This window comes from Rhincodon typus, chromosome 19 (assembly GCF_021869965.1).
Source record: "Rhincodon typus isolate 14 chromosome 19, sRhiTyp1.1, whole genome shotgun sequence".
Lineage (NCBI taxonomy): Eukaryota > Metazoa > Chordata > Chondrichthyes > Orectolobiformes > Rhincodontidae > Rhincodon > Rhincodon typus.
The window spans coordinates 6301644-6314389 of record NC_063350.1 but is presented as its reverse complement, the minus strand read 5'-3'; the positions used below and the strand labels follow the sequence as shown (position 1 = coordinate 6314389).

Genomic DNA, 12746 nt, shown 5'->3' with positions numbered 1-12746 from the left:
AGTTGCCGAATAGCATTCTTTAAAACAGCCCCATACTTTAGTCACAGTGCTCCAGTAGCTGAGTCCAGTCAAACAAGTTACTGCTGTGTTCTTCATGGAGTTGAAATTTTAAAGGCTTTTGTAGCTACATCCATCCAGTCAGTAATAAGTAAGTCTTACAGATAATGAAGGACCTTTAAGGGTTAGGAAGTGAGACCATTTTTACAGAGTAGGTAACCTGTGCTCTGATGTTGTCACCATTGTTGTTATTGCCAAACAGGCGAAGTATCTTATGTAACTCCAGGATGTTAATGTTGGGATACGAAGAAATGGCAGCCGAAGATCGTAAAAAACATTTGAACTTTTTTTTAAATTGGAGATGGTCCTTACCTTGCACTTATTGGTACCAATATCATCTGCCAGTCCATTATGTTGTTCAGGTTTGACTATGTGATAGCATGGCAGATTCATTATTGGAAGAATAAAGCTGAATACTTTACAGATGTTATCAAAAAGACCTGTTCTTAACTCTGTAATGGACGGGAAGATATTGATGAAGAGCTAGATGTTACATTCCCCTGTTGGGAATGTTTTGGCGAGGATAAGGGGGTTGATCATTTGTAGACCGCCATTTGCTAATCAAAGGCACCACCCAAGAAGATAATACCCACCCCTTCTTCCCTGTCTGTATCACCCTATGATAGGCAAACTCTTCCTATCTAAAGCCTTGACTTGCCTGGATCTGGAGTCCATCGGGCCTCATTCGTGGATCTGCCTGCAGTCCTGGAGGCATCCACTGTGTGGCTGTGGCATTTGCTGGAACTGTCGGAATTGCCAGCTAATCAGAGGGTGAGACTTCCTGCCACGGAAAGGCAGAAGTCCCACTGTGCACCAATTTAATCAGCCCACAGTGCTTTATGGTTCTGGGGCAAATCTGTCTATTAGCTTCTGTTGACTTTCCTTCAGTGGCTGGTGTGGAGAGCTGCCTGTGTCACTGTTAAATACACACAGTGTTTCCAACAGAACCCAAACTATGTATCAGCGGGGAGGAAATGAATGAACACGTGTTATTTGATAGCATTGTTGATGATCCCTTCCCTTGGTTAGCTGCTGTTAAACTATATGCAAGATTTGTATTTCCTGTCTTCATTTACCAAGTAAAATGAAATATTATTCTGGCATTAAGGGATACTTATTATTTTTTTAAATTGAAAATGAAAGGTAAATATTATGCTAGCTCCAATGGCTCTGGGAAAACAAAACATTGATTTTACAACATTTGGCTAAGGTGGTATCAGTGAAGTTGGTAACCATGAGGAATATTACATGTGAACTGGCTTTAACTGAGCTGTGAATAGGTTACTTAAAAAGTGTTAATATTGTAACATCTGAAAACAAAATACAAACTGGAAATATCTATTGGGATTTGTACAAATTTAGATAGGCAGTTTCAAAGTTTGATCATTAATAATTGTCAAAAGCCCTGAAGCGGATGTTCTGTGGTATGGTTAACACAAAGTTTATGATATGTTGCAGATTAAAATCAATACGACAGAAATTTCAAGGTTTTATTGCAGAAAAATTTCATTAGATATGAATGAAGCTTGGAGGAAAAGCTATAAAATAAAAAATCTGATTCTGTGCCGTGATGCAATATATGATGATCTGATAGCAAAAGCTGTTAAAAAGAACACAGGCTGACCTATGCTAATTTGCCAGTTATAATGTTATTTTCTGGTCATCAAAAAGTTCTACACATACACTCTAGGATCTTGCTAACTGGTATTAGACTACTCATTGGAATATTAGCATTATAACAGAGAGGACTGTCATACTGATGATGATAGACAATTAGACTGAAAAATTTAAGACTTGCTTTAATTGTAGTTATCGTAAACAGTTTTCCATTGAGTTCCATAATAAGCCTAAAGCTACTAGAATGAAAAAATTGATAAGACTACTACTATGAAAGAATTAATACAATCGACATGAGAATTAATTTTGATTCTAGTTCTAGGTAAGCTAAACAACTGGCCAATGACAAAAAATATAGTGAGTTTTAACTTCCTTTTTCATGCTTCACTTTGTGTAGCCTTATTAATAAACTAAGATTTTCTGCTTTGCATTGACAGCTTTTCAAGGCAATTTTTGTTTTCCTCACCATTGCAATAACATTACTGAAGTGCAGCAGTTACTCACATGATCTTGAATTGTTATAGACTGACTCATCATCAGAACAAATTTTACATAATTATTGTAATGGTAGTAGGAGTGGGAAATCAGGAGGGCAGAACGGGAGATGAAATAGTTTTGGCAAATAGAGTTAAAGAGAATCCAAAGATAGTCTACAAATATGTCAAGGGCAAAAGAGTAACTAGGGAAGAATAGGGCCCCTTAAAGATCAACAAGGTCGACTAGTGTGGAACTGCAGGAGATGAGTGAGATACTAATAGAGTATTTTGTGTCAGTATTTACTGTGAAGAAGGATGTGGAAGCCAGAAAACTCAGAGAAACTCTTGAACAAAAACAGAAGTTGCTGGAAATGCTCAGCTGGACTGGCAGCATCTGTGAAGAGAAAATCAGAGTTAACGTTTCGTGTCTGATGACCCTTCGTCAGAACCGATGGTAGCTACTCACAAAAAAGGCTCTGAGCTTCCAGTTGCCTGCCACTTTAATGGACCACCCTGTTCCTTGGCCAACATCTCTATATCAGGCTTGCTGCAGTGTTCCAGCGAAGCTCTGTGCAAGCTGGAAGAACAACACCTCATTTTCCACTTGGCAACCCTGCAGCCCACTGGACTTAATATCGAGTTCAATACTTTTAGGGCCTGAACTCTCCCATGTCCCAACCCCCACACACCAGGCCTTGTTATCACACAGTCCATTACACACTAGCTATTGTTAGCCACTAACAGTCTCCATTAACAGCTATTCACAATCCTAGCCACATCGATATCCACTCCTTTGTCTGTCCAACTGTTCTTCTCTCTCTTTGGATCCTATGCCCACCTATTGTTTACTCCTTATCCCTTCCCCCACCCTATCTGCTGCATATAAACTTACGTTTTCCTAGCTACTGTCAGTTCTGAGGAAGGGTCACCAGACCTGAAACGTTAACACTGATTTCTCCTCGTGCATGCTGCTGAGCTTTTCTAGCAACTTCTGTTTTCGTTTCTGATGTACAGCATCTGCAGTTCTTTCAGTTTTTATCTAGTGGTATCTTGAAAAGTGTCCATATTACAGAGGGGATTCTCAGGGCCAGGATCTACATGTATTTGGAAGGGCAGGGACTGTTTAGGGATAGTCAACATGGCTTTGTGCTTTGGAAATTGGATCTCACTAACTTGTTTGAGTTTTTTGAAGAAGAGACAAAGAAGATTGATGAAGGCAGAGCAGTGGATCATGTCTACATGGACTTCAGTAAGGCGTTTGACAAGGTTCTGCATAGTAGACAGGTTAGCAAGGTTAGATCACATGGAATCCAGGGACAGCTAGCGATTTGGATATAAAATTAACTTCTAGGTAGGAGACAGAGGATGGTGGTTGAAAGTTGTTTTTCGGCCTGGAGGCCTGTGACCAGCGGCCTGCCACAAGGATCAGGACCTCGATCAGATGGGCTGAGGAGTGGCAGTTGGAGGTCAATTTAGATAAATATGAGGTGCCTGCATTTTGGTAATGCAATCAGGGCAGGACTTATACATTTAAACGTAGGGTACTGGGAAGAGTTGCTAAACAAAGAGACCTTGGGGTGTAGATTCATAGCTCCTTGAAAGTGGAGTCACAGGTAGACAGAGTAATGAAGAAGACATTTGGTACACTTGCCTTTATTGGTCAGTGCATTGAGTATAGGAGCTGAGATGTCATACTGCGGCTGTACAGAATATTGGTTAGGCCACTTCTGGAATACTGTATTCAGTTCTGCTCTCCCTGCTATAGGAAAGATGTTATTAAACTTGAAAGGGTGTAGAAAAGACTTACAATGATGTTGTCAGGGTTAGAGGGTTTGAGCTAAAGGAAGAGGCTGAACAGGCTGGGGCTGTTTTCCCTGAAACATCAGAGGTTGAAAGGTGACCTTTATAGAGGTTTATAAAATCATGAGGAGCATGTATAGGGTGAATAGCCAAGGTCTTTTTTCCCAGGATACGGGAGTCCAAAGCTAGAGATCTTAGGTGTAAGGTGAGAATGGAAAGATATAAAAGGGACCTAACGAGAACTTTTTCATGTAGAGGGTGGTCCGCGTATTTATTGAGCTGCCAGAGGAGGTGGTGGTGGCTAGTACAATTACAATATTTAAAAGACAGCTGGATAGGTGCATGTATAGGAAGGGTTTAGAGGGATATGGGCCAAATACTGGCAAATGGGACTAGATTAGTTTAGGATATCTGGTCAGCATGGACGAGTTGGACTGAAGTGCTGTACAACTCTAAGACTCTATGAATAGTCAGTTTATTCACAGCGTGCCTTGGGTAAAACTAGTCTGATATACTCATGCCTTAATGGTATTGCCAATTTCAGTGCAGGTATGTTTTAAATTCAGTGTTTGATTTCCCTACCACAATAAAGGAGCTGACATATGAGAACAGAACAAGCTTCATTAATATTAGAGCTGTCAATATTCGTTTATCTTTCATCTCAGACAGTCAGAGCAGTCCACAGAATGGCATTCATCTGCCAAATAAAGAGAACACAGTTTTTGAACAGATGACTTACAGCTCTGTAATTTCTGTGGTGGGTAGTTTTTTTATATGTTTGCTGTAATGAAATGGAGCTTCTTTATTAAATGTGCCTAACATGCCTATTAAATTTTAAATAATTGGATTGTGATTTGAATGGACTTGTGAATTTATACGAAGAAATTCATAAATGAGCACTGAATGCTTTAAAGAGATAAGAATATTTCTGATCAGTGAGCTCATGCATAGCTGTTAAACAAATCAGGGAGTTGAATAGCATGTTCTGGGAGGCGAGAGAGGAGAGGTGTGTAGCATTGGTAGTGAGGATGACAAAGCTATTCCATTCTGATGCGCTCCATCAGGCTAGGACCAGTTTCTTGACAAATGGTATAATTAGAACTATAGATGGTATTCGAATTGAGAAAGAGTACAGAGGCTTCAAGTGAGAGACTATTTATAAATCTAAAGTGAAAAGTCAAACCAACAGAGCAAGGTAGAAATTTATAGGAGTAAAGTTTATTGTTAATAGTACAACAATATTAACAGCCCAATTTGAGATAAACAGGTCTGATCCAGTAGCCTTTTACAGTGACAGAAATTGCTAGCAAAACCCAGCAAGTCTGGCAGCATTCGTGGGGAGAAAGCAGGGTTAATGTTTAGAGTCCGGTGACTCTTCACTCGAAACATTAAACTTTGCTCTTTCCTGACAGATACTGCCAGACATGCAAAGTTTCGCCTGAAGTTTCTGTTTTTGTTTCAGATTTCCAGCATCTACAGATCTTTATTTTTTTTAACAGTTTCTGATATGTAGGTCTGAGCAGATACCTGACAGTTCCAGCTTGCTACTTACTCCTCCAGGTCTCCATCTTGCTCAGCATTTCCCGTCACCTCAGGGCACACTCTCTGATCAGCGATTGCTTTGTCCATAGAGATGAGCATCAGAAGCAGTCCAACTTACCACATCATCATAGCACATCTCTGACTCACTCATAATATAGTTCTTCAGTGCACTTCACTTTGGAGTGCAGTGACATCTTTCATTGCAATGCAGCAGCCAGACCACTGTGCACACAAAGAAAGAAAGCATGGTTCATTTTCTGAAGAAGGGTCTAGACCCGAAACGTCAGCTTTCCTGCTCCTCTGATGCTGCTTGGCCTGCTGTCTTTATCCACCTCTACACCTTATTATCTCATGGTTCACATGAGCTTGTTCTCTTAGCACTCACTCACTTTGCAGTTGGATTCTCACTGTATCTCTGCCTTGCCTTGTCTTTTTACACATTGTTGCCTCATTCAGAATTTACAGTCAAACAGTACTTCTGCCTTGGAGATAGTAGGAACTGCAGATGCTGGAGAATCCGAGACAACAAGGTGCAGGGCTGGATGAACACAGCAGGCCAAGCAGCATCATAGGAGCAGAGAGGCTGACGTTTCGGGCCTCGACCCTTCATCAGAAAAGTACTTCTGCCTTGCCTTGCCTTTTAGCACAGACACAAAGTTGGGCGGCTTATCATGTTTGCAAGCAGGGATCAATCAAGCCAGTGAACATATTGCTGTATGGCACTGTGCTACAGCAATGTCATACCTACAGCGTGTGCCAGCAACTCATGTGACAAGTATACTGAGTATGCTTCAACCAAATGGCCTTGTCTCAAAGTCTAAGCAGTGTAGTCCTTAGTCAAGACACGGGACCTATCGTCAGTCGGGGGTCCCACTACAGTCAGTCAAGGGCAGCATCTGGTCTCAACCCAGGAGCTTGGACATTGTCAGTCAGCCACTTGAACAGTCAGGCTCAGAGGTTCCATATCATTACAGTCTAGGAATTGGGTGACAGTCAGTCGCACAGGCTGAAGCCAGCCAGTAGGGGGATTAATGGCAAGTCAATCAGGACATTGCACAGAGCTCGGCAGCAATCTAGTCACTTTTCAGTCAGAGCTATTACTTCAAGTTGATCATGTGGGTGGGCCTCAATCAGCCCAGGGGGTCCATTCACTGAAAGTCAAGGTAGGTTCACAGGGGCAACTGCTGTGCTGAGCACATTGGACACATCAATTACAGGGTCTGAAGACTGCATGCTGGGATGCAGTGGGGACAATAATTGTAACAGCGGATGTGAGGGTTGCAACTCAACATAAGGGTAAGAGGTAATAGTACACTGGAGAACATGGTCTACGCAGGGACGAGAATCATTTCTGGACACCACCATGCTGATTTTTGCAGTGGGAGAGTGCATCACGATAAGTTTGCCTGACTAGGGTCAAGGGTCAAGGGTAATGTTGGGAAATGTAGTCTTAAATGAAAAAATGCCTTTCATCCTCATCCAAATTGCAAATGCATTGCCACAAATGAAAAATGGCTGTCACTACACCCAAAGTGGGTGGAGTAAGTGATTTTTTTTTCAGGACACTGGCTCTATTTTTGAGCAATGTGAGGCCCTTCAATAGGCATTTGCATGAATAAGACACTTACATAACACCAGGTTTAAGATATCAGTTATGATAGAATTCTGCATGTCAAACACTTGCAGTGATCAACTACGTTGATAACAAATCACAGCCACAAGTAATCATGACATTGTGATTACAGATTGATCATAGACTTCTCTGTGAAGCTCACGTATCACAGGTGATCTTAAAAACATTATCTGTGAGCCACAATTCAAAAAGACAGTCCAATATCTCATAGTTGGTAGAGCATGGACCTGATTGCTTCTCACCTTGAACTGTAATTAATTCACAACATGCTCTTGTATGCTATACTGCCTTTCTTAGGTGATATTGAGAGGCAGTGGGCGGTGCAAAGTTTCAGCAATCCGACCACAACTACAGTCTCCAGCTGCATTTGTGACATGTCTTGTGCTGCATACATCGCAATAAGGTCTGCTGTGTCAGAGATCCATGTGGAGATGTTCCATGACTCTCCTTGTTGGAGTCCTCCATGTCCCACTGTATTGAAGACTATGCTAAACTGTCACTTGTATGTGATACAAATGTTGACAGCACAGTCTGGTGAATTGATTTCACAACCTCTTTAATGTGCTTGTTACTTTTCTGAAGGTGAGATCAAACAGGCAGAGTTGATTGCTCCCACATAGTAGATAGCCAGTCAAGCTCATTTAAGAATCTTATTAAGCACACTTCTAGAAGACTGACTGGGATTTTCCAGTTGCTCTCGAATTTCCCACAGTAAGACCATACATAACAAGGGCCTTCTCTTTCATTTACCTGCCGTCTCAGTTTACTTCTCCTCTCAAGCTAGATGATTCTAATTAACTGTCCAGCTTCAAAAGCCTGTCTATGACCCCTAATTGAACAGCAAACTGTCTCAGTGCCAATTAAGGGGCCGTAACCAATTGTCCAGAGGTATGTCCAGACCAAGCAACAGACCACCTTTTAGTATCTCTACATAGGGAAGATATAATTGCCTTCGAATGCGTGCAATGAAGATTCAGTAGGTTAATTGCTGGTATGAGAGGGTTACCCAATGAGAAAAGATTGAGCAGAATTGGATGATAACTCTGGAGTTTAGAGGAAGGAGAGGTCATCTCTTTGAAACAAAAATTCAAAGTGGGTTTGACAGGCTAAATGCTAAGAGATGCTTGGTAGGTCAAGAATTAAGATAAAGGGATGACCATGTTCGACTGAGTTGAGAAGAAATATCTGCATTCAAAGATACTGAGTCTTTGCAGTTCTGTAGCTCAGAGGGTTCTGGATGTTGAATTGTTGAGTATATTCAAGATTGATATCAATGGACTTTGGGACTCTATCAAGTCAGGGAATGTAGGGATTGGATAGACCAGTAATGTTAAGATTGAAGGACTCAGCAAATGACAGAGCAGGCTCAATAGTCTCTGTAATGGTCTACTTCACCCACTGTTTCTGATGTTTTTATTTCTTCTCATGGAAGTTGAAGTGTTACAAAAACTTACAATAGTGGTTTAAATTATATAATAATAATGGAGTTTTGCTGTACTCTATTGCAGTTTCTTTCAGGAAGGCTTGAAAACAGCTGAGAAGATAAAGCATTATGTTGAAATGCTTACTGCAGATTTACAGAATGTGAGTATAAAACTGTTTACCTTAGAATTGCTGATAGAAATGATCAGAAATTTTGCAAGATCGACAAAGGAGATTCAAATGGAGCATAAACTTTGGCATGGCCTGGTTGGGTCTTTGGCCTGTGCTTGTGCTGTATATTGTGTGTAATTCATATAATTAAAGAATAATAAAGAAAGAAAAGCAACTTGAGTTGCATGTTTCTAATTCTTAGAATATTCCAAGGTATTTCATAGACATTAATTTCTTTTTGATGTACAGTCTCCTTTGTTATTCAGACAGTGTTGTATGCAAGTATGTGCCATCCAAAGACACCCAAACATGCAAAATGAATGAACAGACAATTCGTTCTGCAGTAATGATTGATAAATGAATGCTGTCAATAGAGCCCAGGGAAATATCTGTCCTTTCTTAGAAAGTGCTGTAAAATCTTAGGGGAAATGTTTACCTGTTCCTTTTCTTTACAGGTGATTTTCAATAGGCACATAGACTGGTTAGAAAAATTAAAACACATGAAATTAAAGAGACTGTGGCAAAATGGATATAGTATTGGTGACATGACAGAAAGCAAAGAGTGGAGGTGAAAGTTTTTCGGATTGTATGCAGCTATACAGTGTTATTCCCCCATTGGTCAGGATTGTAAACTGTTGATATTGATTAATGACCTGAATTTGGTAATTAGGGCACACTTTCAAAACTTTCAGGTACGAAACTCTCAAGTTTAGTAAACAATCCAAAGTGCAGTAAAATTTTTGAGGATGAAATAGACCAGCGAAATGAATAGACTTGTGGCAGATGAAATTTATCACGTTAAGTGAAACACGTTAAGGAAAAACAGGAGAGAAAAATGAATAGAACAAGATTAAAGGGGTTGCAAGAATCAAGATACCTGTTGTATATATTTTTAATCAACTTGTTTAGACATGTTATGACCCACTTCCTTAGCAGGTGGGTCTTGAATATGAACTTGTAACCCAGAGGTGGGGACAATACCGTTGTATCACAAAAATCGGAGAATGACAGAATTGTAACAGCGCATAAAAATGCCATTTGACCCATCATGCCTGCACTGTTTCTATTAACTAGTGCCTATCTCTTGCCTTTTTCCCCTTATTCCTGCCCATCATTTCTATCCAAGTAATCATCCAATGCCTCAATTGAACCTGCCTTCACGGCATTTCCAAGCAGTGCATTCCATACCTTAACTAAGTTTTTTTTTTCCTCATTTCACCTTTGCTTCGTTTGCAATTCACTTTAAATGTATGACCCCTCATTCTTTCTAATTTTAACAGAAGAAAATTTCTACTCTGTCCAGTTTTAGATTTGCGATTTTGAAAACATCTATGAAATTTTCTCTCAGCCTCCTTTCAGAGAATAATCAATCTTCTTCAATCTTTCTCAATAACTGAAGTTTCTCATCTTGAAACCAAGAACTTGTTATAAGATTCTTATTGTGTATATATATATGCAAATCTTTGAACATGGTATGACAAGTTAAGAGTGTATTTTTAAAAATTATTTGTGACTTTTTGGCTTATCTAAAGAAGGAATAGTGTATAGAAGCAAGGAAGTTGTGCTGAAAATTTCTAAAACACTGGTCGGGCATCCATTGGAATATTGTTTTTAATTCTGGGCAGCAAACTGCAAAAAGGATGTGCAAAAAGATTTATTAGAATTGTACCAAGCATGTGAAAGTTCCATTATGTGAAGACACTGGAGGAACTGCATTATTAACTTTAGAGAAGATAGTAAAAATGAAATTTAATTTGGTTTTGTTACAGCATAAAGGAATAAAATGTTTTCAAGGCTGGTACCAAAAAGTATAGAGTTAAAGTGGTTAGCAAAGAACCAGAGATGACATGAAAAAACAACTTTTACATAGTGGTTGTGCTCTTGAAAAATTCACAGGACCTCAAAGAAGAAAGCAGAGGAGGGAAATTAATTAAATAGATATACCAAAGAACAAGAATGTGAAAACAAATATAATCAAATAGTCAATAAATCAAAGCACTGAAGTTTGCATCCCTCTACTAAGGCATTTCTAAGTGGCTGTGTTGGGGTGTGCAAACGAAATCCAGTAAGTGGCCTTTCCACCAGCTACCTGTTTGCCACTGACCTGTCTAAAATTGTATAGGACTGCAGGGGATACACAGGTGGCCAACCCATGCTTGAGCTTTCAAGGCCCTCCTTTGGCTAATTGATGACCACTTAAGGGCCTCAACCTACCATTGCTAGTATTTTATCTAATGGAAGGAGGCCCAGCAGTGTTAGTTCTACAGGATAGTGTCAAACGAGATGAGGGACATGTCCTTTGCAGAGTCCTGACCAAATAGATACATTAAACACCCTCCCACCCCCAAGATCATGCCTGCTGCCCTCTTTCCTTCTTTAACCTTCACCCCTTTCTGCCCTCAACTTCCTTTCTGAGATCCCATACTCCAGAATAACCTGAGTTTTTCAGCATGGTGGAACTGCCTGTAGACACAGTAGTGGCCACCACACCTATCTAGAATTGTTGGGACCATTTGCTGCTGTCTTCCTAATTTTCTGGCAGCTCTCTAAGTAAGGAGCTGAAGTATTACCTTGAAGTAGTGACAATGATCCCAATATTAAATTGCTATGAGGCAACCATCAACGTCATGCTCTGGCTCACCCATTTTTTTTAATCAAAAGAACATGTATTGTTCACCCTTAAAATATAACATAGAATCAAATAATACATAGAAGCACTGAACAATAGAGGCAGAGGATCATTGAGACTTTGCTTGTGTTGTCAAAGAGCAGTCCAGTTATTCCCATTTACCCCTCTTTCCACCAATCCCTGCAGCTTTTTTTTTATTTATTCAATTCCATTTTGAAGCCAACAATTGAATCTGTATCCACCATGCTATCAGGAAATGCATTCCAAATCCCATGCACAAATTTCATAGAAACATTTTCCGTTGAATAAATTCTAGTTCTTTTGCAAGTCACCTTCAACCTTTACCTTCTGGTTATCAATCCTTCAGCCGTTGCAAATAGTTCCTCCTTATTTACACTATTTAAGTATGCACAAATTTAATCAGCTCTGTCAAATCTAATCGTAACCTTCCTATATTCTACGCCTCAATTTATAAATCCCAGGATCCCAATTGCTTTATTAACTGCTTTGTTTCTCCGACTCGCCCACCTTCAAACGTTTTGTGTGCAAAAAATTCCCAAGTGTCATCCTTTATCTCTTTTAAATTCTACTACTTAGTGCTCATTGTTTTTCCTTAGCTTCTTCCCAAATTAGTTATCTAACACTTCCTTGCATTGAATTTCATCATATATTTGTACATTCATTCCACAGAGGAGTCATATTTGATTCTCTCCACAGATGCTGGCAGATCTGCTGAGTTTCTCCATCATTTTCTGTTTGTCCAGATTTCCAGCATCCTCAGTATTTTATTTTTATTTAGGAGTTGCTTGTTTATAGATTTAAGTAATTTGACATTACGAAAGAGCACATCTAAGAAATTCCTTCAAAATGTGTGGGCTAAATTCCTGAGAAGCATTTTAATTAAAATTTCTTGTCTGGCTCTGTTTCAGATCAAGCAGAACCAGGATGAAGAAAAGAAGCAGCTCTGCAGCCTTCGTGATCAGCTCAAACCAACGTTACAGTTGGACCACAAGGAGGTGAGTCTCTTTTATGATTATTAAATATTCTGGACGTAGGATTTTGTGTGAAACAGTTCATGCATAGTTCTGTTTGTGATTTGACCACAGTGCTATGAACACAATTAAATGCGCAGATTTCAAGATTTCATGAGCAAGAATGTTTCATTTATACATGGGAAGCCAACCTATACGTGCTATTAAACTTTTATATGTGTTATATGTACTATCACAATGTGCTGTAGACTTCCAGTATCTTCATCATTTGTATTTGAATGCAGTTGTATTTCTGTAAATATTAAAAATGAAAAGTGCCTCATGCCAATGGAGAAACGCAAATTTATGACCTCAGACTCCTGTAAAGAAACAACAGACTCATGCTCAAAAATAGATGATAAGCTTAA

General features: G+C 39.6%; 1 protein-coding gene across 6 annotated transcripts in view; it reads left to right on the top strand.

The window, feature by feature from the left end:
* Nucleotides 1-12746, top strand: part of LOC109938466 (arf-GAP with SH3 domain, ANK repeat and PH domain-containing protein 1-like) — a 216114-nt gene that overhangs the window by 119585 nt on the left and 83783 nt on the right. For all 6 annotated transcript variants that reach the window (XM_048608240.1, XM_048608242.1, XM_048608241.1 and 3 more), the window contains 2 exons: nt 8634-8709; nt 12277-12363. In XM_048608240.1, the coding sequence (XP_048464197.1) occupies nt 8634-8709; nt 12277-12363 (163 nt within the window). The remainder of the gene's footprint in view (nt 1-8633; nt 8710-12276; nt 12364-12746) is intronic.